Raw genomic sequence first — 26,188 nt, forward strand, 5'->3', positions numbered from 1 at the left:
TTCTAAAGGGTATCTGTACACTCTTTTTATGATGGAGAGAAGTAATGTGAGAGCATAAAAAATTGTTGCAGAGAAGATGCTGGAGGCCAGGGCCTTTCAAATTACAAGTCAACTGAATGTTTTCAACCTATTATTTAGCCAAGTATCAAGGGCTAGAACACCGTAAAAGGCTGGTACGTGGGAAGGTATCCCGCTGCAGCGCTTCGTAACCTGAGTCGGGGCAGTGAATCTGTGTAACAGCTTTATACAGAGGAGAGCAAATGTGGGAAAAAAATCTGAAATAAAGGTGTATTAGTACTAATGTGCTAGTGACCTATTTATGTGTAACGTAGATGTAGAGAAGGAAAAACTCCTTTGGGGTTATATGCCTCACTGATGAGTTACAAATGAATGTATTAGGTTCAGCCTGTACCCTTCCCGCTCCCCTCCTCTGCCCTGCTGGGCTCAGCCCAGGCTGGGTCCAGTGCCATGGAGGGAACTTTGTGTCAGTGAAATGCTGCTGCTGTCTGTTTCCTATTTGTATGGCTCAGAGCAGGCTTAAATAACAGACTAGTTAGGTTTTCTGGTATTTAGTGCTTTACAGCACTAGGGTTTTTTGTTGTTGGGAATTGTGCAGTGGTGAGAGGAATGGCAAGGCAGTTTTGCAGTCTGCTGGGGATTGCCTCGGCTTAAGCCCTCTGTGTTGGACATCTCTCAGCAACGCCATGAAAATCTGTTCCATGACGGTTGGAAGAACAAGGGAGCCCTATGCACATATGCAATAGATGGCTGCCCCTCCACAAGCAGCTCTGCAGTTAATGGAAATGATAGGTTACAAGACAAAATTGTTGAATGTGAGTACGGTCTCTGAATCAGGGGAGTCCCAGTCTGCACCACTGGTGACCACATCACAAGGTACTTCAAGTGACAGGGGCTGGCAGTCGGGGTGCCCATGGTTCCGCTTGCTGCCACCAGCGGTGTCCGGCCAAAGGTGAACCCCTGCCTCAGCATCTTCTGAAATACCGCCTTTACTGGAATAGCTGGGTCATTTGCAAGTTGCAGACAGGGTTATAACAAGTGTTTATATTTGTGCTCCAGGTATTAAAAAAGCACACTTTGATTCATGTGTCCTTTACAAAAAATTTACAGGGCTAGGACACTGCCTAAAGGTGATAGTAGTAGTATTGTTACAGCTGTTGGAGGAACTAATGAACAAATTTGGTTTAGGCGGGAGATTTTGATTTAATTTGCTGATAAACCTCCAAGCTACATTGTTTCCTCTCTTACTCCAGAACTAGGAGCCATTTACTCCAAGCCTCTCTTTCAAGCTTTGCAACTTCATTTTGTTTTAGGCAAATCTCTTGGTTTGTCCATGCCTTGGTTTTTGTCGGTTTTAAAATGAGGATACTTTTTCTTAACTATCTTCCAGGGAGGACTTGTTCATTATTGCCTCTGAAGTAGAAACTGCTCTGCGTATTGGAACAGCTCTCCAATGGCTAAATAAATGTTTCTATTAAAAGGGTCCTCTCTAACTTAGACTGAAAGGGAAATTTGAATGAAGCACTCCATTGTGCCATCTCATGGTGTCCCCTGTCATATTCGGTAAATTAATTTGAAAGGTGCTTCTCTATCCTTCTCTCTCTCTCCCCTCCCCTCTCTCCTTCTCTCTCCTCTTGAAACACAGCAGATTTATTGCCAGCAGTTCTGATATCTGACCCCACTTTTTTGTAAAAACCCATTTCAGCTAAAAGCTGTTCTCCATACCATTCTTTGCTGTCCAGAAAATATGGAACATGGTGGGCCATACAGACCAGACTTGAGTTTTTAATGCAGTATGATGGTAGTAAGGACCATTGAAAACCTGTGCTCCATACAGCATGCCAGTGGCAGGGCAGAGGGCAGGTAGGCAGGACACCTTGTTGAGGAAGCTGTGGTTGACTTCAGGAATGATCATAGAGAAACATGCAGTAGAGCAGTCCTTCATGGGGATGACCGAGGTTGTTACTTGTGCTGCAGAGCTTGCCCTCATCTTGGGCAGGAGAGAATGGTACTGATGCAAATAACAGAGAAGTAGTCAACATGGATTCACCAAGGGGAAGTCATGTCTGACCAATCTGATAGTCTTCTATGATGTCATGACTGGATGGGTAGATGAGGGGAGGGCAGTAGATATTGTCTACCTTGACTTCAGCAAGGCTTTCGACACGGTCTCCCACATCATCCTCATAGGCAAGCTTAGGAAGTGTGGGTTAGATGAACTGACAGGGGGGTGGATTGAAAACTGGCTGATGGATAGAACTCAGAGGGCTGTGATTAGTGGCACAGACTTTAGTTGGAGGTGTGTAACAAGTGGTGTTCCCCAGGGGTCAGTACTGGGTCCAGTCCTGTTCCATATAATCATCAATGACCTGGATGAAGGGATAGAGTGTGCCCTCAGCAAGTTTGCTGATGACACAAAACTGGGAGGAGTGGCGGACACACCGGAAGGCTGCGCTGCCATTCAGCATGACCTGGACAGGCTGGAGAGTTGGGCAGAGAGGAACCTTATGAAATTCAACAAAGGCAAGTGTAGGGTACTGCACCTGGGGCGGAATAACCCCGTGCATCAGAACAGGTTAGGGGCTGACCTGCTGGAGAGCCGCTCTGTGGAAAGGGACCTGGGAGTCCTGGTGGGCAACAGGATGACCATGAGCCAGCGATGTGCTCTTGTGGCCAAGAAGGCCAGTGGCATCCTGGGGTGCATCAAGAAGAGTGTGGCAAGCAGGTCGAGGGAGGTTATCCTCCCCCTCTACTCTGCCCTGGTGAGGCCCTGTCTGGAGTACTGTGTCCAGTTCTGGGCTGCCCGGTTCAAGAAGGACAGGGAGCTGCTGGAGAGGGTACAGCAAAGGGCTATAAAGATGATTAGGGGACTGGAACATCTTTCTTATGAGGAAAGGCTGAGGGACTTGGGTCTTTTTAGTGTGGAGAAGAGAAGACTGAGGGGGGATCTTACTAATGCTTATAAACACTTAATGGGTGGGTGGGTGCCAGGAGGATGGACCCAGTCTTTTTTCAGTGGTGCCAACTTCCTATGACAAACTTGGTCATAGGAAGTTCCTTCTAAACATGAGGAGGAACCTCTTTACTTTGAGGGTGGCAGAGCGCTGGAACAAGCTGCCCAGAGAGGTTGTGGAGTCTCCTTCTCTGGAGATATTCAAAACTCGCCTGGACGCATTCCTGTGCAATCTGCTCTAGGTGAACCTGCTCTGGCGGGGGCGTTGGACTAGAATGATCTCCAGAGGTCCCTTCCAACCCCTATCATTCTGTGATTCCCTTACTGATGACGGTCTGCTCTGGGGTGTGTTTTGTGTAGGTCTTTGGCTGGCTGCACAGGCACTGACAACTTAGGCAAGCCTGGGAATGTGTTCAACTTGGCTAAGGTCAGCTGAGGGAGGGAGAAATTCTGGGTTTTGTGTGTGAATGCCAAGAACTGAATGGTGCTAACCCTTTCCCGAAGGATCTTCCCCAGCTATAAAAGACTGCTTTAGTGCTGGTGGACAACTAAGTAGGCGTTTGGAACAAGAGTGAATAAGGTTTGTCAATGGTTTTATCACAGATGACACTTTTACAGCAGCTGAGACCAAATGATCGGACTCAAATTCTGCCTCAGACAACTGAGAGGGCTGTGGGTGAAGGTGGTGGTGCTGCAAGCCCTTAGGTTGGGGCTGAACTAAGCCACTTTGCCGGTGTCAGTGCTCTGCAGAGAAACTCACTATGTGCCAAGTGATACCACCATTTCAGAAGCAGCATACATGTTCGTGTTGTGCCTGAGCTAATTAGCCCTCCAAAAAGACCTCCAGGATGTCATTAGCCTCTTTGTGTAGAGAGGCTCAGTGCTTTTAACAGAGACCACCTCGCTTGAAACCAGCTCTAATATCTCTAACATGGTGCTGAAAGGGGCCTTTTATCTAATCGAACTCCAGTCGCTTCAGGATGGAGCATTTACAACATCAGGCATGCAACCCAGGAAATGACCCATGGATCCTATAGGGACTGAGACGGGATGCTCTAAAAAGGAATTGATTCATCTGTATTTTGACAAAAAAACCCCTGTATTAGTGCTGCTGCTTTACCTCACATTATTATGTGTACATTAGATACTGAATCGGTAGTAGTAATGGAAAGCTTATGATAGAAATCATAAAGCAACTAGTAAGTATGGAAACTTAAAAAAAAAGATGATACTTGAATAATAATGGTAATGAATAATGATAAAAATAGGATGGTATAACTAGGAGGTATATAAAGAAAAGCGATTGTCTTCTGGACTTCAAAGAATTCTCAAAATGATAGATATTTAGATAGGAAAACCTGTCACAAATGCTTCTTTCCTCAAGTAAATGGTAATAGAAGAGACCAAAGCAGTTTGAGGCTGACAAAATGGCAAGTGCTGGGAGGAAAAGAAACTATAGTGGAAGGAAAGGATCAGAAAGTATATTTTAAGACGTAAAACTGCAACAGTTGATCAAAAAAGTACTAAGCTTTTTTTTTTTTAAATATCTGTGTCAATCAGTTTTCATCATGAGAAAAACTTTTAGCTAATCCATCATTATTTTAAGATTTCAGCAGAGGGAAGTTTCAAAACATCTGTGCTAGTGAGCGAAGCTAGCATCATGCGACTTCCCGGGGCCCATGAAGTGCTGGGGTGGTTTCATTTTGTTTTATTTTGTCACGAAGACGTGTATGCTCACTGTGTTTTCCAGAACTCTTTATTCCTGGGCATTTTAAAAAAGGCTGATGATTTTTAAAAGATTTCTTTCATTTGCCTCTGAATTTGAAACCGCTTTAAATACAGATAAGGTGACTGGAGTTGATGTGATCTCTCTGGCAAAATAGATGCAGTTAGCACTGAGCTGTGTTGCTGAAATGATCTTCCCAAGACTGACTGTCTTGTAGAGTGGCTGGGTTAACCCAGTGCAGCTCTGTTAATTTAACTTACAATGCTAAAATGGGTAGTAAGGCTAGGATTTGACAATAAATCATGAAATGCATCTGCATGTTTATGTTTTGTTGATATACTCGCTGAGGATCTGTGTTCACATTACTTTTACTTACTGAAATAGATTATTTATTCTGGTAAATAGAAGATGACCTCATAGGCCATGAGTCTCTGGAGAAATAATTTACAGGGTATGTTTTTGGTGAATGTTTCCAAATTAATTTCAAAATTTTAACTTGTTTCATATACATTGTGAGCAGTGTAGAGAGAGTCATGGCATTTAGAGTAATAAAAAAGTTAAGAAATCATCAGCTCGGGTATCTGTGTGTGTGTAGGAGTCATTTAACATTCAGATTATAATCTTGTTTTGTGCTTGAAAAAAGGCAGAGTAGGAAGACAGGCTGAAGCTACTGTAAACTAAATATAATTCTTCTTTATTGTCCCTTCCATGTAGCAGCAGCAGCCAGGTTATGTACTTCGTATAAAATTTGCCTGGATGTACTTGCTGCCTTCACGTCAGTCACTTGCAAACCTTTTGGTTTACAGGTGTGTTAAAGCATGAATCTGCTCCTGAGTCTCTTTCTTTATTCTGCATGTGCTTATCTTTTGATGGGATCTTTTAACTTTATTAATGATTGAATACCACTTGTGACCAAAGAACATGATTATGGAGGAATGGGATTATGACTTGTTGAGCTGAACATGTGAGTGTTTCCTTATCAGAAGATAAGGCAGGTTGTACACCATGCCCAGCTGACATTCCTGATGGGTTGTGAGTGAGGGAGCGCTTTGTTCATAGTTGTCCCTGGATGGGGTCTGCTCCTTCGAGTCTCTGGTTTTCAAAGTGACTTTGACCATGACACTCCTTCTCCTGTACTCAAGGTTCCCTGGGGGCAAAATAAGTTTGATGGTGGCAGAATCTTTTCTGTAAGATGCTTGAGAACTGCTAGAGAGTAACTGGTGGCTACTTTTGCTTTTTAGTTTCTTTGTATGAAAAAATCAACAACTCCAGGAAATCTAGAATCTGCCTATTCATAAATCCCAGCACTCCCGGATACTTCTGAAAACCCTAGACAATTGTGCAGTTAAGTACATACTCATTATTCATGTCAGAGGAATGCAACAGAGACCTGGGACTTCCTTCACAAAAATAGCTCAGTGCTTAAAAGGGGAATTGAACTGTCAGTGTGAAAACACCTCCGGTGCCTCTGTCTTTGGCGCCAGCATCGTATTTTGCAAGGGAAGGGATAGAGTGATATGTTGTTTTAAGTAGTCATAATACAAGTTCTGTTGCCCTTGCAAGTACTAACAACCATGCAGAATCCTATTGACAGAGACATGGGTGAGCTGGTATCTTAATAGTCATTATTTGTTTATGCACTGCAGCCTTATCAGGGAGAAGGAGGTCACTGAAAACTGTTCATGTTTCGCAGCTTATCCAACAAGTCTCAAGTTGATTTGGGGTAGAGGCTACTGTGTTTCTAAATGTGAACAAAAACGGTGATGTTAAAAAAGAAGATGTTGCATAAAATGTTGAAAAGATTGAAAAAAAAAATCAGAAAGCAGTAAACTAAAGCTGATCCTGTCAAAAGGTCACGATGCATACTCATGGATTATAGCAGCTAAAATTGTGATAAATGCCAAGCCTCCTCTTGGCCAATACTGTCATTGTCAAAAAAAAAAAAGATAACTAGTCCTGCTGTTGTTGAGATGGGACATTGATTTTGCAGTAGTAGTTGACCTTTTCTTCAGTTGACTTTATGTAAAAACCGAACTCTTACTTGTTTGTGACTGTGGAAACTGTAGAAACCTCAGTGTTACTGCATTAGAGGGGTCAGGCTTTTTTGTACCATTGCTCAAGAGTAGTTTCTTTACCGGCTGAGTGGAGAGTATCGTCTTACAGCAGTCCTCTCCTTTGTATGTAAATGCATCTTCTTAAGGTAACGGGTACTTCAGCTTTGTTAGTTTTAGCAAGATCACTTTGGGAGCATTGGTACATCTACCACCAGAATATACACTGACATATGCTCTGTTGGAACATCCTTTTCCAACATAATTGTGTTACAGCCTTCTGGTTACCTGTTTTGCATTTAACTTTGTTATTTGGACTGCTCATGTGTACTGTAATCATGTTAAAGGGACCCTGTCAATGCTCCTGAAGTAGCTTGAGCCCATATACGCAGAAAAATGTTTTATAACAGGACTGTGACATGATTTTCCTGTAACCAGCTGTCCCACTGTGGTGGCATACACCGAACACTGGTGTCTCTAATGTTGTAGGCCACTACCTAGAAGATAAATACAAAAGCAGCTCTTCCAAAGCTGTCCTTTCCCCTGACTGTCTCACTTCTACACTTGATGTGGTGACCAGAAGCAGATCAGGAGAAGCTGTTGCAACTGCTCTACCTACTGCTCTGGAGGCATTTTGCTGGTGGTGCTGGTGCAGGGAGGGTTCCTGGTCACCTACCCCTCTTCAGAGCTGGGCAGCTTATTTGTGGGTGTGATGATGGGCAAGAGGGGGCACTCTTCTTCCTGATAGTGAAGCTTTTCTTTTGAGCACTCAGGGGTGTGACTGAGGGTGTGATCCTCCCCAGAGGCTCCCAGGAGAGTGATGCCCACCTACTGTGGGTGGCTGCCCTGAGGAGGCAGGTGAGGGAGGAGAAAGAATCAAGATTTCATTACTGTGAGAGAGAGACGCTGTTGGGCTGGGGAAACTGTCGTTGTGCAGTGGTAAAATCCCTCTGGTAGACCCTTCCCCTTTCTTTGCGTGCCAGATTGCAGAAGGCATACTTGTGATAGGCACAGCTGGGAGGAGAGCAGGAGAGGCTATTTCTCCCCCATGGAAGAGTGCAATGGAATGAGGCGGGTCTGTCTGACAGGGCCTGGAAGTGCCAGCCAAGCTGCCGCAGTTGCGTGCCAGCCAGCGTAATGGGCCTTCGGTGAAGGGGTGAGCCTTACAGGAGGCAATGTTTACTATTTCACAACAGTTTGGCTCTGCATCTCTGATAACCAGAGCACTAGGTCTGATCACGTCAACCCTGAAACAGTCTGTTAATATCCAACACAGTACGGCATTTGTGCTCTTAGGTTTTAGCAAGACGTGGTTCAGCTGAGATACTGAAGCTGAAATCCAATCTCCAAAGCATTTGAACGGTGTTTGGAGCTGGGTGCTGGGTTGCCTTCTCAGGCTGGTTCTCCTTCTCCGAGCGAGGAACATGTTTTATGTCAACCTGCTCACCTGGAGATTGATACTTACCAAACAGAACTGGGTTCATGAGATTCTAGCCATGTGAAAAGCTCTGCACGTGCTGTGGGATTTTGATCCAGATGTTCAAATTAAGTTTGTTGCAGTTTTTTGTCTGGAAAAAGATAGAGCCAGCACGTAAATCAGAAAACAATACTCTAGTTTTGCAAAATGAGTCATCCCTTTTGCAAAGTGTAAAATCTGTGAGTGGCATGTGCTACTGAAGGTTGGAGTGGTACTTTTATGTATCATTATATTTTGATTGTCAGTAACTTCCAAAATACTTGTTTCATCATGTTTTCTCCCCAGAGTCACTGGTCTCATGAATCTAACTGTGTTTTTCCATTGTCCTTGCTGGAGAGGAAATGTAGGTGGTATCAGTGAGAAATCTTTGCATTGTTACTCTAGAAATGCACTGAGTGTGTCCAAAAGAAAATGTTTGCTTATGGTCTTCTATATGACTAATAATATCATGTTTATCTTGGATATTTTTGTTATATTTAAGTACATCATATGTTCCTGGTAGGACTTCTTATCCTTGCTTCTTTTTAAAATGTCACTAAGATTGCTATTAGATGCTCTTGAGAGATTGATTGAATAAATTTCTTCAGTTCGATGCTGTACTAACTAGCTTAGAGCTGATCAGATTGCAGCAGTCTCTTCACTGTGCTCTACTGGATCTGAGCCCAGTTTTGCTTCCTTCAGTGTATGACAGCAAAAGGAATCGACAGTCATTCTACTAGAGGCTTTTTCCCTCTGGTTTCAGCATTTTCCTGGAAAAGAATCTTTAATAATATTCCTGATAAATTAAATATTTCTTACAAATTCTGTTCTTTTTTTTCAATAGGTGTTGGCATCATGTCGGGCATTTCTTTTAACATCTCGGATTCCCACCAAGGTAAAGCCACTGTGTTTCTATAAATATTCTGGGTTTTTTAGGTACAAATGTAAGTTGCATAAACTTAGCATATTTTGTACTTGTACATCTGTTTAAAAAAAATTAAAAATTGAGGAATGGTATGTTGCATGGTGTTGAGTTAGAGTGGTGCTTCTGTTAGTGTCTGTCTTAAATGGGTTTATCAATCTATATATACTGTTTCAGAGGAATTTTAACTTCTAGAAATGCAGGGGGGTGAAGAATTATGCTGGAAACACAACTTGAAGAACTGTGAGATGAGCCTGATGACCTTTGTAGTGGGACAGTTTATGTCTAAACAAGCTGATGGCATTATTCCCTCTAGTGTTTGTAGTGTCAAATAGGAATATATTTGATTTGTAGACAGAAATTACGTTCTGATGATTTCTGTGGTTCATTTTGAAAAGCGTCTTGCCAACCTGCCTTACCAATGCCAGTGAATTATTTTTTTCTATTCCTGTGACAATTCATAATGATTGTTGTAGCAGAGAAAGGTAATTTCCATGAGAATGAAAATGACTGATGTGGAAGAACATCACCTGTCCAGCTTGGAATCAGTGAATGGGAATTCGGCATATGTTCTATTTTGTTGTGTTTTACACATACATATGTGTGTGTTTTTGTGGGTGTGTAAGCATGTATGTATATGTCCGCTTTGTAGAAAAAACAGGATCAATAAATGGAACGATTGATCTCAGGTTTTCAGTTGTGATCACTGGTAAATATGGCCATCCGTTACCTATAATTTGAAGATGCTGACTGACAGGATGACTAGTTTGAATTTCTGTTGAAATTTATTTCCCTTAGTTGATCACCCTGTCCCTGCAGCACAGATATCTTTAGTTGGTTATCTGTTGACTTTTGGATCACTGCAGTTTGCAGCCTGTTTTTAAGACAGGGTTTGGTGGCTGGTTGCATGGAAACATACAGCCAGTTAACAACAGCTCAGCCATCAGTGCAATGGCAGTATGATGGACGGGTGGTGATGGTGATCTTGTTAAATAATAGCAAAGCCATTGTAATTCATCAAAAAGCTCTTGAAGGCTAGGGCTCAGTGTACTAAGGAATAGCTTTACTTCTAGTTTAGTATTACAGACACTTCTCAAAACTTTTATTAAATGGATTTACTTAATTGAAAAACTTGTTTCTGTTTTATTCATGGAAGTCTAGAATGTGTATGTTGTACCAACAAAATTATTACTTTAGTGATAACACATGGAAGAAAGGTGATCAGAAGAAACTGCGTCTGCTCATGGTTTATGCCAAAATTAAACTTCGTATATCTGAGCAATTATTAGGACATTTGAAAAGGCATTTCTTTTTTAGCAGGATTAGTGAAACTTACTGAATTTTCTAAAGTCTGTACTGTTTTCAAAAGCTGTACAGAAGCTTTCTGAGCCCGAGAACTTCCATATAACTGGCACATAGTAACTGCTAGCAAGACAGCTGAGAACATGCAGGAAAGACACTTTATTCCTCCAGGGACCTCTCACAAAATTGAGTATGCTGAGAGATGGCCAGTTCTGAGTGACTGTGTTTTACTACATCTGATTCCAAGCTTCACTTTTCCTTAAACAATGCTGTTGAGATGTATCTACTAAACAAGGATCAAAGTTAAAAGGAATAAGGGTTGATTAACCATGATATCAACTCACACAAATATCCTAGAGCAAGGATATTACGATAGCCACCTCATAACTTTACACTCAGGTCCAATCAGTTCACTTCCACTAATCTAGATGGATCGATAGGAAAGAAGTGCCGTACTTAAAGCCTACTAATTCTTGCTACAGTCTATATAAAATGTAGTTGCAACATTAGTAAGTGTTAGGTGTGTCATCAAGCCCACAGGTAAGTGTATGAAATGTTTGTGGGAGTGTAATTCAGGTTTGTGAACATATTTCTAGTGCCAGCTTTCAGTAAGTTTTGATTGAAAAACTGGGAAACTCTGAAATTAGCTGGCTTGCTAACTGCAGGGTCCCTCATAGCCTTTTAAGAGAATTTTTTAAAAATACAATTTTAGGTAATAAATGAGATTATGCTGTTTAAAACCTTGTAAAAATTATTTCATAGTTTCAGGTAGATGATGTGTAGAATGTGTTCTATATTTTTGCTGCAAAGCAAGGACTGTAAATCCATGTTTTTAAGTAGAAGAATGAACCAAAGTTGTACTATAGAGATGTGGCCACATTTCCTGGTATTTGTTAATTCTAGTCAAGAGGATTTCTGCAAAATGAAGTCTTGAGTCTGGTTCTGTGTAAACTTTTCTCAGGAGTGGAAAGGTATTTTTGCACATACAAAGTACGTTAGCAAAAGCAGAACCTTCAATCTGGTAGGTAAAATAATTTGCAAAATAGGAAGGATTATAATCATAGAAACTTTTCTCTAAAATTTCATTATGATTTCGGTAAACAAATGTTAGATAGTCTCATATGTTTGTTTAATTTGACTAGCACTGGAGAAAAAGCCTTTCATTTCTGTACATGTAGTCTGGCTTACTCTGGTAGCCAACAACAAGAGCTGCTATGGATTTTTTTTCTTTTTTCCCCTCCTTTCTGGCCTGAATGAACTGCACGAGGCCGTGTACTGTCATCACAAAAGATTGCCAGTCTTAGCTTAGAAATAAGGCACTGAAGAGGCCTGAAGAGAAGTGAATGTCTTGCCCTTGGAAAAATGCAAGGCGCCAGTGTGGGCGCTGGGAAGATGCTTGTGCTGGTTCTGCCTCTCCTGCCTCTGTTCCCTGTACACGTTCGCTTTGTAAAACAGCTGAGGCTTCGTAAAACAGCTGTGATGGCACCCCTGTGGTCTAAAACTGCCTGTTTGCTGTAGGATGCTGCCCCTGCAGCAGAGTAGGTGAAGCAAAGCATGTGAAGACTCTTCAAAAACCTCAGAGTAAAGTCTGGTCACTAAGTTAGGTCTTTAGTGGAAGGTGGACTTTGCACAGAAATGGCTGAGCGGTGCTTATATCTTGTGATGCTGTCAAATCATGTGGGCAACTGAAGGGAAAAGGATTCAAAAATAGGCAGTAAAGAACAAATAGACTGCAATAACATCTTCAGTCTCTGCAGCTATGAGTGGACAATGTAGCTAAGTGCTTAAAAAAGGTCTTCTATTTCATTAAACCCCCTAAATGTCAGTGTATTCTAAATCATAACTATTTTAAATGGAATTTTTTGGGCAGCTTCATCCTGCAGTAACACTGCTCATGACTACTTACAGATTTGCCAGTGAGACCTTGGCGTTTAGGAGCTCTCCCTACTCTCTTGCTGTTTTCTGGAACACTTTTAGGTGGTTCTTATGGTTGGAAACTGTTACATTCCCAACTTCTGTGCTGTTGCAGCCTTTGCAGAGAGGGAGTCTTAAGAGCTGCCATCTGGGTTCTGAGCACCCCAGGAGTCGTTCAGGGTCATCTTTTAAAAAGATTGCCACAAACACAGAAATAGAATAATATGGTGTTTGCCAGTTAGCCTGGGAGCACCCTGACTGTGAACCTTGGATAAGATAAAGTACAGGAAACTTTGTGCAATTCAAACAGACTGCTCAGTTACAATGGTTTTAATGATAAATAAAAGGAAATGACCATGCTAATGTCTTGCCCTGTAGTTATGATTCAGTCCAAGAGGTTTCTTTCTTTCTGCATATCTCAGCTGTTAAGATGTTTGTCTACATAGTTGTGAATTCAGATCTTAGCATGCTCCCTGTAGCCCTAGATTTCTCCTTGGAGAAGAGGACTTTCCTGCCACCTTGTAAGCTTCCATTTGGATTCAGTATGTTCACTCCACTTCCCTGCCTATCCTGACTGTCGTCCAGATAACCCACTTGGGCAAAGCTAATGTATTATTTCCTCTCGGACTTTTAGATATGCTAAAGCAGTCTTGAGCATTTATATATCTATATATGGTATTTTTATTTATATACGTATATATAAAAATAGTGTGCGCATGTCCCTTCAGCTTCTGTTCAGTAAAATTTTTCACATCTATGATCAGTGTAACTAATGAAAGAATAACATGTGATGCTGTAAGTATTGTAATTAATGATTATTCAGTCACAAGAGTACACATCAGTAGGGTATTGTATAAATTATGCTTTTTATGGTAACATTTTGTCATAAATTTTATTATAAGCTTATGTGCTTACAGCTTGCAGTTAAAGGTCCAATGTGGTATTCCTATAACCTCTAATAACCATTTGAACCTGTAACAAGCCAATGTAAGTGTTCTTTAGTGTAAAATGCAATCGGATAAGATACTAACAAATACTTAGTGTCAGTTACAGAAATTGATGTAAAACAACAGTAGCCTTGCTCAAGGTTTTCTTAACCTCATTGAAAAGCATAAGTGCTCTTTAAAATAAGATGATGTTTGCACTAATGTGGCATTTTCTTTTTTAACTACAGTTAGAACTAACTTTCAGCTACTTGGAAATCCAAGGAGTAACTTCCAGTAAACCAGGTCAGGTGAGTATATTCTAGACAAAAGATACTAGTTTACTCAATGCTAAATCTGTTCCAGTCAAGGAGATAATGCTCTAACATGCACTTGTGTCCCCCCCCATCTGGTGAGCACACAGTATGTTTGCATTCTTATATTCATGATACTTTAAAGTCTTAACAATAGTGGTAAGAATTTAAAGAGTCAATTTTAGGAATGTGTTCTGCAGGTGGGATGACGACAAAAAATTTTTTTTCCTAGTTCAGTGGTGCAAGTGCAATATGGTGCAAGTTTTAATTTGTCTCGTGAGAGAATATTTTTCTCTGAGATGATAAAACAATGACGACTGCTATATCGCCATGCAAGCTTGAATGGCTTCTGTGGTGTATACTTCTATGGTGAAGCCAAAAGCTACTGCTTACGTTGCAGGCTGAAATGGTTTGCTTCCAACTATTCTTGGTGCCATTACTGTATACAACACAAAATATATCTGACAGCAAGTTATGTGCCCAAAAAAGTGAATGTCAAAGAGAAGGTGCTGAAAAGAAGAATGCCTTTAATACATTTTTCATTCATAAGATGAATGTGTTGACAAGATTTGACAGTTCAATTGTATCAAAGTCTTCATGTGTTTCATGTGTTTGGCTTTTAAAGAGCTTTTTAAAAATAGGAGCGTCTGACACTTTATTTGAACTCTGAAAAGCTCTCGTTGTGTTTAACATGTCATCTTTTTAACCTGGCTTTTGAAGCTTTCCTTAAAGGAGAAAAAAAAGGTCCAGGTGTTTACTATTTGAATGGGGAGACATTTAGTAAATTCTGTATATGTTTTTGTGGCTTTATTTATTTAAGTTACTAAAATGCCATGGTAGCTAATGCTAATTATTCCTGGACACATAGACAATCACTGTTGTAGCACGGTTTACAAGGGGTTTTCAGCAGCCTCACTTAGCATACCATTTTCCTAAAATATTTTTTAAGGTTTTGCATGTTTACATTTATTTGTGTTTTAAATGTGTAAGGCTTATAGCTGAAGGCAGGCAGAATCCTGGTTATTGCTTGCGGGGCAAATGGTATTGTTGCAGTTTTCCTGGAAACAACGTGTTACATCCGTGATACCTGAAGGATGTAGTCTTGTGCTAGGCATCTCATAGAAAGCCATGAAGAGCTTCCCACTGTAAGATAAGGGAACAAATGGACAGATTAATATAGGGAAAGGTTGTGTTAATATTGGTGATGATGAGAAACAGTAGTAACTTGCCCACTTGCTCATTCACCTTCAGGGAGTGACAGAAACAGGTTCAGAAAGGAGTTGAATTGGTGGGAAAAGGTGGGAAGATTCTTGGTGTGCTTTTGGGATAATACAGCCTCTTTGAGGGTTATCCTGGTGATGACCCTAGGTATGAACTGGGAGCCAAAAGAGTCCAGGGAACCAGTTTCAATAAAAAACAATCTTTTGTAGCATACTACGCAGTGTCCCCTCTTGTACTGTCTAGCTACACTTCTTATTTATTCCTAATGTTAGCTTCTTAGTGTGTATGCACAGCCTCTCATCTAAAAGAGTTTATGACTTGGGCTGTGCTAAATATTCACATTGGAGAAGACAGAAATGTTACATTGCTTCCTGTGATGCAGCTGGAAGGAGCAGCAGACCTGATGTGTCAGTTACACAGTGATCTGATTTGATTCTGAACACTCAATGTATAACAGAGACGGGTTGCAAAAGGCTTTAATTTTCCTCCTTGCTGAAGCACGTATCCCCCAGACAGCGGGACAGTTACATTAGCTGAGTTACCACTTCATCTGAACCGAGACAATATATTACCATAACATTTTCTTAAACGGCATAGATCAAAGCATTAGAGCTTTTCCAGAGGATCACAGCCATTTAAAGACTTTTACTTTTTGCTGGAGGAAGCAGGCCTTGCTTGTTCAATAGTTTCCTGTCAGGCTGCGCTCAATTCTCCTGCTGTTCTGGGACGTGTTTCAAAAGAGGACAATGCTGTGAAAAGTTCTTGGTTTTCAGAGTGTCAGCTGAGGTCAAGATCTTTTGAAACTTTTATTCCCGTGGGAAGCAGAGCCCTGTTAGGAAAAGCAAACTTTGAGTACGGGGATCTTGTACATTCAAGAACAGCTTCCAGAAACTTTACCTGGAGCATTGTCGTGTCATGTCTTAAAGAATATCAGATTTCTACTGGCATGCAAAGCATTTAGCTGGCATTCAAAATGCTCTCCTTTTTAAATGGACATGAATTATTTGAAACCCAGTTCCTGCCCTCATGCCCTCTTATTTACAGTTGATTATGGAAACTGAGAAATGCAGCATCTCCATGAAGATGGCATGCTCGGAGGATGTGAACGAGGTGCTGGCGCACATTGGGACCTGCCTCAGGAAGATATTCCCTGGACTCTCGCCAGTGTAAGTGTCTTTTAGGGCACCTCTAGCGGCAACAGATTGTATGGAAAGGGTGACAAGCCACCACTTTTTGTCCACGGGTCTCCCCACCCTGACCTCAGAAATGCGCTGAGGGTATGAGAAACACCTTGAGGCAAGCACTAAGCTTTTATGCAGGTATATGACAGAACCAGGAGGCAGTGCAGAGCATAGGTAGGCTATGCATGCTCTGTAGGGTCAAAAGAGCCTTTGTTTTAAAGGGGCGATGCAGGTATTTGGAGTCTTTAAGTTTTCATTTTACCTTATTACTTCTCCAACCTCAGGTGTTGGCTTTTTCTTGTTAATTTACTGCTTTCCCCATAAGCAGCTATGATATTCAGTGGGTTTTTTTGTTTTGTTTTGTTTTTTTCCCTAGAAGTAAAATCTGAGTTGGGAGAGGAGGGAAAAGTTCTGTTTACTTCCAGTGTTTGTGAAATGATGCACATGATTGGGAGCCTTGTTCTTCAGAACTGAGCCCTGGGCAGTCTTGTCATATACTTTCGATGGCATAACTGGCTCCTTCTCTAGCTTTTTTGCTCTACTTCTTTATGCATTGTTCTTGTGTTTGTTTTTTTTCTTGTATCTGTGCCTGTATCTGAATTTTGTCATCTTGCAGCAATTCTCAATAGTTTTTCTTCATTTTATTTTATTTCTTCTCTCTGTCCTTGCCTCATCTTCATCACTCTCTACCAGATCATGCAGCTCTACTGTTGCTGTCTTCAGCTCCTGGTGTTCAGCAATAATTAGAGAAAGTGAACTGTGCAAAAGAATTTTCCAAGACACATTGATCGAAGTGATCTTTTTCAAACAAATGTTAGATGTGAACAGTCAGGCTAAATTTACGTGGTTTATTTTGGGTGCATGTCTTTATTAATCACCTTTCCTGTAGGTGGAGTAGGAAATCAAGTTCATAAAGTCCAGCTGGCATTTTCATTTTTTTAACTTCCAGTTTATCTCTGTGGCAGTATTATTAACTGCCTTAATGGAGATCAAGCTCTTCCTTCAAAAAGCACACATACAAGTGAATATTTGTGAGCAGGTTTGCCTTAAAACCTCAGTAACCATGTGAGAAATGTAGGCAAAAAGAGTAGAGTGAAGAGGGCTATAAGGCTGTGCATGTTTGTCTAGGTGTCTGTGAAGGCCTTGAGACCTATACATGTTTTCTCTGGGCTTTCTTGAGAACTTTGCTGGAGCATTTGGTGTAGCTGTATGGAGAGCTTGGTTCCCAGAAAAGAGATCAGATTTCTTGCTCTCTTCTCAGATGGCATTACTTTCCAAAATGAAGGCATTGGAGTTATGCAGATCATGTAAGACCAGAGCAAGCAAAAAGGGGGAAAGAGGTTTCTCCCATTAATATCTTTTATTAATTCTTTCCCTCTGTTTTATGGAATTCTGCAGTTTATGAGGCAGTCCTGTCATTCAAAAAAACCAGATAGTTTCAGTTCTTAAAAGGTAGGAAGGGATTGTGTTTTTATTTAGGGGAGGAAGAACACTACCAAATTACAAAGACTGGAGCTGCGTATCTAGAGTGCAGCCTAGAGGCCACATGTAGCTACTCAGCATGCTCTGTGGCTCTTTGCATTTTTACTGCATAAAAGCACTATATAAACAGCAGCGGTTTCAGGGTAACCAGTAATACCATGGCTCTCCCCTATTTTGGGCATCTTTGAGTTAGTCGAGGGCCACAAGTCTCCTTAGCTTGAGTGATCCTGTCACTCAGGGCTCAGTTGCTCCACTAGTCACAGGGTTAATTATTAGAAAGAAAGAAAAGACAAATGTTACTCCTGCTTGGCAGCATCATGATGTGTGTGACTTTTAGGCAGAGAAGTGAGTTGTGTTAAAGATGGTAATTCTTCCTATACACTCATTTAAAATCGTACTTGAAATATAGAAGATTTATGAATTTAAAAATACTTTCAAAGTCATGAATTATTTTCTCTGCCCCCCCCCCCCCCCCCCCCTTTTGCATCTAGGAGGATTCTGAAAAAAGTAACTATGGAGCCTTCAGAAAGACTGGCTAATCTCCAGGCCCTGTGGGACAGTCAGACAGTGGCAGAACTTGGACCTTGTGGTGAGAATGAATTTAAAGGCTGAAATATAAAAAGGCTGGAATTGCAGTGTCAGGAAGTTTAATTCTATTTCTGGCAGAAGCTTGTAAAGGTGTAATTAGTTTTAAGGTGTAATTAGTATGGAGCAGACTTCTGATTGGTAAGTGAAGGTGCTATTTTAAGCTTTCTTGCAACCTGCCGGGCAAAGATAGGATGGTCTCAGTTTCTTTCAGCAGCACAATGGACAGCCTTCTGAGAGAAAAAGAGAGTGAGTTTTGAGAGACTGGATCTTTAAGTATAAGTATTGAAGTATCCTTTTAGATATTTGTTTGTTTGCTTGTTTTACTATTAGTTAAATACTCTCTCGGGTTGTTTTTAGGAGGCTTTTCGCAGATGTATGCCTGTGTTTGTGATTGGCTTGGATTTCCGTATAGAGAAGAAGTACAGTGGGTAAGTACACGTCTTGTTCTGGAGCTTTTTTCGACTAACTGTACAAATGATGAAAGAGCAGGTAAATCATAGTACTTGGAACAAAGCAACAGTTCTGTAAAGATGTATTTGGTTATGTATTTTTAACAGGATGTCGATACGATTTATCTGACACAAGATACCAGAGAGTTGAATTTGCAAGACTTCAGCCACCTTGACCACAGGTAAACAATATGCAGTAATCATGCTAATATTTTGCAAACTTTCCTTGTTCCTCCTCACAATAAGGTTTGCCTGCCCTTGCTGAAGTGGGATGGTCCCATAGCTGTTACTTGAACGTGTAGACCTCTGAAATGACCATCTGTAGCATTTCTAGTTTTCAGCAATGCTGCTATTTTTGCACGAAAGCCCCATGGAGAGCACATTTCACTGAGGACCCTGAGAAGATAAATATATTTTGCTGTTGGAAGCACTCCAAAAAGTTAGCAGACAGATACTTTTCCTGTGATGGCAGATATAAGAGCTCAAATTCTGCAGAGAAAACATGCAACTACATCTGGTGGGCAAGGCAAAAAAGGAAAATATGCAGTCTATACTTAATGCAAAATCTTTTTCTCATGGTGTACACAGTAAAGGAAATTATTTTTGTCAGCAAGTCAGTAGAAAGTTTGAGTTGTTCAGCTGAATCCCAGCCTGTAGTTTCTCCACTTACCATAGATGGTATCAAAAACATGTGCTTCCAGAAAGGAACTAATTGAGAGTAATTTTACTACAAGATGCTGAAACTTAGCTAAGTGTTGTATTTGGTTTACTGAATTTAGCTGGCTGAGAAAATTGGATTCTAAGAAAGTTGAACCTGAAGATATTTAGTAGGAGGAAATGGGAGGAAGTCTTAACTAAAATTCATCATTATACAAGGAAAATGTCAAATTTAAGAAACTGTAAACAAGATAGAGAAAAAGCATTTGTTTTTTTGGGAAAGCCCAGTAGAAGAATTAAGAATCTGTCAGAGGTACAATGTTGCAATATTGTAACAGGAAGGCTGAACTTGGAGGTAGGTAATTAAGAGTATTTTGCCACAGCATTCTTTGCAGCTTTAAGCTATCTAGTATGTAAACTCACAAAAAAACCCAGTCAAATACTTGCTCAGCTTCTGTGACGGATTTTCACAGTCTGCACTGAATCCCATGGCAAAGTTACTAAGCTGTACCTGTGGTGGCTAATTCAGAAGTAACTCCAACAAGACTGTAGAGCTGCAACTTAGTGCGTGATGGATGTAGCCAAAGACTGGTTGGTTGGTTAAGCCTTGCTGAGAGAAGATAAGGAAAGCAATACTATTCAGCACAAGCAAATGTGGGACAAGAACGTAAGAATGCTTTAAACTTATTGCAAGGTGGAAGCACTGAGAAGACCATGGGGCATTCTTGAGAAAGTGACTTACAGATACCCAGCTTCAATAGAAATTAAATGTTTGAACAATTTATTGGGAGTGAAAACTATTACTTCTTAGGAAAGAGTAGACAGAAGAAGTGTTTTAAGTATTTAGAATATCTCAGCTGGTTTAAATGAGATGGCTTTCGGAAAATGGAATAATGGGTTTGTTGCTTCACAGAAGCTTTTCACTGAAGTATACCTTACAAAATTGACATCGCTGAGGAAATATATTTGTGGTCTTAATAGAAGTCTTTATTAAATGTCTCATGATTATGTAAGTCCAAAGATTGAAAACAATTTTGGAGCCATTTACGTGCCGTAGAATCCATCTTGTGATGAGAGTTTCTACATGTTGAGGACTGAATTGAGAAAAAGTTTTTGGATTGAAATTTCAAGAAAACTAAATTTTTTTAGGAAGCCAAAACCTTATGTTATTCATTAAAAATACAAATTAGGATCTGAGATCCCAGTCAATTCAAGAATGTATGCGAGTATTTTGTGATATATTTAGCACAGTGAGAATGCTGTAAATTAACAATATGCCATCATGCTTTGGATTTTGAGAAACTGTTGTATATCTTGTCCACCTAATTTTTGGGATTCCTGAAACAATATACTTCATGTTGTGGAGTAGCTCTGAAGCGAGGTAAGATAGGTGCACCAGTTCTCTAGATACAGGGGCAATGCATTGCAAAAATAAACAAATTGTGGTTTTTCTAATAAAGCATTTCTGTTAGAGGTCAACATAAGATGGCATGAATTATAGATGAATTTAAGTTCCCAGAGTGTCTGACACTTAGAGTGCACAGCATGGCTTGCCGCATGGGAACATGACTTCTGAGGTTTTATCTGAAGTTACGTTGTGCTGTGAACCATATAATTGTTTAACAACAAAAAAAAGACTCAAAGTGAACAGGGCTTAACTCAGTAGCATAATTTTCATCTGTGTAGCATATGTTTTAGCATATTTGGACATTCAAAAAATTCTCAGAAAAGTGTGATTGGTTAGATTTTTTATTTGCACTGTTGAGATTTCTTGCCATCTCAGATACACTGGGGGATAGGGATGTTGGGAAAACATGAAGGCATTAGTGAAGCTTGAATGTTGTTGAAGCTTGGAGAGTTTTTCTGCATTCCAGAAGAACAGAATCTGTTTCCATTTTAAGATGTCACAGATTTACGTTTTGTAAATCTGACTTTATTCTGGATGGTAATTTAGTAAACAAGCTAATAAATATAAGCAACTCAATATAACTCAGTGAGAGAAAGTTATGAGAAGCCCCTGCTTTTGGAAATGGGCATTAGCGTTCTTTCAAAGCATATTGCAAAAGAATTCAGATCATTGTTAGTTCCACATCTAGAATTTTGTAGAATAAAGTGAATAAAGCAGTACATAATTTTAAAAAGGAAAACTCAGTAATAAGTGCAAAGAGGTTAGGCAAGCTCAAAGCAAGAGGAGGAGTAGAGGTAAATTCCTAAAGGTCAGAAGCACCTTCAAAAATTTGAACAAAATGAAAAAAAGACTAAACTATATAGTTTATCCTTAAAATCAGATGGTAGAATCTGATGAAGGAAAGTTTCTAGACAGTAAGGCTACTGCAGAACAGGCAGAGGTTCCACTGTCTTCAGGCATGTGGGGAGGGAGGGGGGTGTGTGTGTGTGGTGTTAGCAGTTGGTGTTACTGAAGTGTGCCACTATCTGTGCTTGTCTAGGGTTTGAAGAAACAGGCCTTGAATACTGTGGAAGACTAAATTATTTGAAGATGAGAATTTGCAAATCAGCTGGGTCCATTTGTTTTAAAATATTCCTGTCCTGCTGCAGCAATGTTTCTTTAACTTCTTGAAAGTGTGATGGTTTTTCCACTAACTCTGAGCAGGCCCTGTCCTTCAACCATTTCCCTCCGAGGCCTGGGGAGGAGAGGGGAGAAAGGGATGGCCTCAGGCAAATTCTGCCTGCCGCCACTCTTCTGCCTAGAAGGTACTGAGCTCTTGCCAGCCCTCCAAGCCAGCTTACCAGCTCCCTGGTAGCGTAAACGCTTGCAGCCAGTGATCACCGATCGTTGTCCCTCTGTTCCTTTGGAGGAACTGGTGCTGCTGCTGCTGGCTGAAATACATCTGCTGGTAGTGCCTTTTGCCTCTTTTGGGGGTGGTGGTCCACAGTGTGAACAGCTCTGCTCCACTAGTGTGATGGTGGTACCGTCAGCCTGTCCAACACCTGCCATGCAGGATTCACCAGCTGTGGCTGGTTACTGCTGGGTGGATAAACCAAAATTACACCTGAAAAATGGCTCTCATGTTCATTGCACTTCCAAGGCAAAGGCACTGGCAAGAGGGACATCAAAGCAGTTAATTCAAGCGGAAGGCAAAGGAGGAACAAACCTCTATGTGGACATTCCTTACTCCATAGCAAGGTTCCTGCCTGCCCAGCCTCAGGGGAAAATACCTCTGGGTTGTTTCCCCCCACCCCCGCCCCCAACATTTCACTAGTCAGTTACTGCTTTACATGGAGTTAAAGTGTGTGTGTTTGTAGGAACAAAAACAACTGTGGTGGACAGAAATAAATCTACATACTTCATGAAGCTGATAAGACTCTACTGTGCCAGTGAAAATGAATTCACCACGAGACTTGATGTGTGCTGTGAACAAGATGGAAAACAGGCTTAATCTGTGAAGGGCACCACACACTAGTTCCTCTGCAGGACTGTGAAAACGGTCTATTTGCATGAGTTTCGCAGTTGGTGGGCTACAGTCTTTTGCTGCAAAATGCTGCACCTTCTTACTGTTACCTTAGTGATGGGCTTGTACTTCTAAATCTAGCAACGGCAGTTCTCAATATAGCCTGCTGAAGGCTTGTCCATATGATGTTGCCTTGTCTCCTGGCTTTCCAACGTGTTTAACAACCACCCTGAAGTGTCTAAATGTTCTTGGAGGAAAAGTGAAGGAGAGGAAGAAGGAAAAGAAGATGTGAGAAGGGTGCTGCTTATTTAGTGCAGATCTGTGCCTACCTGCATATGTCCTGAATGAAAAGCTGGGGGGAGGGCGGCGGGGGCTAGCTTATAAAAAACAATACTTTTAAATTTCTCCCTGTAAAAGCTGAGGCTCGGATGTCACTATTTTACTGGTTGGGTAAGTTCATATATGTTACAGCTTTTCTGTAAAGACAGGGGGTTTCTAAGTAAAGTCCAAGTGTAGGTGTATATATGTATTTAATATGTTGTGTCAGAAAGATCCAAGTGCTGTGCTGCTAAGTTGTATGCTAGTGCTTGATGGAGGATTCTGCTGGGGGGTAGTGTAGGGACATGACATTTATCAATGTCTGTTATTGGAGAAACTTAACAGAGGGAGAGCAGATCATATTAAGAGGCTTGGAATGAAGAAAATGGGAATAATTTAGAATTTCATTTGTGAAATCCCTTTTACAATTAAGGAGGGTTTGTGCTGAAAGTCGCATTATCCTTTTGCAGGTCTCCTGCTTCCTGGGGGAATTTAACTATAGAGATGAGACAAGGAGGTGTTCTTTAGAAGCATTCAGTCATGGAATTATATTAAATCATCAGACTGCCAAAAAGCTTTTTAGCATCATGCTCAATTATAATTATAGTTGATTAAGAAGCTTAAATATGTCACAGGCTGAAGAAAAAGTAACGCTAAAAGTAGGAATGGCAGCCCAGACAAATTCCTGGATTAAAAATTCATGCTAGAATGGGTGTCAGTTGGCCAGACAAAATTTTGTATTAAAATACGAGAAAGACACACAGCTGCTGGTGATGCTCGTTTTTTTAGAATGCAGAGCTTTCTGTAATGGTGGTGGTAGGCAATTAGCATTGCAAAAGCATGGGAAATTAGATATGGAAGAACACTTACAAGATTGTTTCAAATGACTGAAGGCTATAGTTACATGAAACGTGTGTAAAAGTGTTTTTCTTTTTCTAGAGACTTAATACCTATAGTTGCTGCTCTGGAGTATAATCAGTGGTTTACAAAGCTGTCCTCCAAGGATCTGAAATTAGTAAGTAATAAATTGAAACAGTATACCTGCTCCTACCAGGCTGTGCTGTGTTTTAGAGGATGCTATTACACTTTTCAAGGTGATCTTTTTTAGGCAAGTACAACTGGGCAATCTATTGAAATTTTTTCCCCCTTAATCATACCAGGAAAATATAAACTGTTGGATAGTTAATTCATGCCGTAGAAACACTGCAGAGTCAGGTCTTGTCGAAATTCCAAGTGAATAAAGTTTTCAAACTTTGTTGGGCAATAACAGTAGCCCATAAAACTACTTCATTAAGCGTTGCTAGCTCTCTCCGACAACATTGGGTGACTAAGTAGGAAACTAACTCTAAAGCAGCCAGAAATCTCAGTTGCTTTTTGGAGGTGGACAGAAAATATCAGGATTCTGGTTTTCTTCTCACATATAAAGCAGGTTTTTCCTCATAGTTTTCATTGCAACTTGATGAATTTTTCTCCCAGTTGTCTGAAGCTAACCCTGTGTAGCAATAAGTATGTAGTGATGTGTGACGTTGATATTCTTCCATGTCAGTTTTCTTTCTGAAAAGCAAAAAGGGGGCAAATCTGAACAAGTTGGACTACTGAAGATAGGGACAATAAAATCAGTAATTAGGTGACTTTTTAAATATATCAAAATAAAGTATTTCTTCTATACTTGAAAGTTTATAGTCACAGGTAGAGTTAGTGGTTTGAGAAATTGCTCTCACACTTATATCCAGAAGCTTTTGTCCTTAAAAATGAAGGTAGAGCCTCATCTTTTTAAATTGATGCAATTTTATTGATCTTATTGCATTCCTAAGCTATCATTTTCCATAAGCTAGTTTCTACTGAACTTTTATGTGATTCTTGGCAGAAGAATAAGCAAATAACTTTTCTTTCTTGCTGGGACATCTTACTCGAAATTACGCACGGAATGAAACTGAGGGTATTTTTAATTCTGTTGTAGTTCACTGTTAAAATCACCATTGTTAAAAGGTACAATGCAATTAATGAGTTTCTGCTTCTCAATGAAATGAGATAGTTTGCTTAGTTAGAAGACTGGCTGGTGTAGTTTGCTTAGAACAAGAACTGGCCATATTATCTGTCTGAGATATTTTTACGTGAAAGTTTTTTGGAATTCTTAGCAACTTGTCTGTGGAAAACAAATAAACTTTGTCAGCCTTGAAAATGCACCAGTTCCTTAAAAAAACCCAAACAAAACAAAGCAAAACAATTTATCTTCCACACATTCCATTTTCAGTCAAAACCACCAGGAAAACATAAATTGTTGGACAGTAAATCTGTGCCATAGGGACACTGCTAAGGGTCATTATGAGGTCAGACATATCCGGAGGCCATTGAACGCTTTGTGCTTCATGAGTCTCGCTCCGACATTGTGTTTGATAGATGGTATCCATAGTGTTATTATAGTACATGCATGAAACTTTCCACTTGCAATCACACTGCAGTAGAAGCAGTGATAATAATCTGAATTATTGAACTATGGAAGGCAAAGGTAGAATTGGGAAGATGGCTGAGTTGACGGTCTTTAGAAAAAATTGTCACCTTTACTATGTAATGGATTAATAAGATTTTATGTGTGTGGTAGATCTGTTTTTTTTCTTTTTAGGAGATTCAATTAGTTTAAAATTTTAAAGATCCTAGAAAAAGTCAGGCTGTCATTAGAGACACGGATGTCCCAGGTATGAATGTCTCATTGTTTTTAAAAGCAGATAACAGAATTGTTTCACCACTTCATGGTCATAACTGAAATTCAGCTTTGGACTTCACATGAATGTTGGTTAGTGTGTACTGTGGGGGGAAAAAAAGGCAAATCCAGAAGCGAAATAAAAGATTATAATAAAAGGTGATGAGGTAGAGAGTTCACTGTATGGGTTTTGAATCATTAAGGTTTTATCTCTCTGTTTGAATGAGCACAGCAAACAAACTCTTGTTATCATGTTTTATGGTGCTTGCAAATGTCTATGCAAATTCTAAAATCCAACCACAGTAAGATCATGAGATAGGATTTACTTCTATGTAGGTTGGGGGAATTCATACTGAAATGCAGTGACCCTTAAGCGGTAGTCCTTAGCAGTCTTTGGAGGACCTGTAGCTAGAGTGCTTTTGCTCTTGAGGTTTTTTTTTGTTTTTTTCATCTGCCTTTATAACATCTTTCTTTGTGTTTAGTTGTCATTCCTGGTCAGGCTTTATTCTTTGCACTAGTTGCCACTTTTTTCTGAAAGATTAGCATGCATCTGAACAAGATTTCTTTAAAATTTAAGGGAGCATTTTTTCTGACTCACAGGG

General features: G+C 40.3%; 1 protein-coding gene across 1 annotated transcript in view; it reads left to right on the plus strand.

Annotated features, from left to right (window-relative positions):
- The window catches only part of CARMIL1 (capping protein regulator and myosin 1 linker 1), a 200,810-nt gene that overhangs the window by 75,406 nt on the left and 99,216 nt on the right, over positions 1-26,188 (plus strand). Inside the window, exons 3-9 of the mRNA XM_059836225.1 lie at positions 9,049-9,099; positions 13,517-13,576; positions 15,845-15,966; positions 17,955-18,052; positions 18,409-18,479; positions 18,609-18,682; positions 23,825-23,900. Of these exons, the coding sequence (XP_059692208.1) occupies positions 9,049-9,099; positions 13,517-13,576; positions 15,845-15,966; positions 17,955-18,052; positions 18,409-18,479; positions 18,609-18,682; positions 23,825-23,900 (552 nt within the window). The remainder of the gene's footprint in view (positions 1-9,048; positions 9,100-13,516; positions 13,577-15,844; positions 15,967-17,954; positions 18,053-18,408; positions 18,480-18,608; positions 18,683-23,824; positions 23,901-26,188) is intronic.

This window comes from Gavia stellata, chromosome 3, assembly GCF_030936135.1.
Source record: "Gavia stellata isolate bGavSte3 chromosome 3, bGavSte3.hap2, whole genome shotgun sequence".
Classification (NCBI taxonomy): domain Eukaryota; kingdom Metazoa; phylum Chordata; class Aves; order Gaviiformes; family Gaviidae; genus Gavia; species Gavia stellata.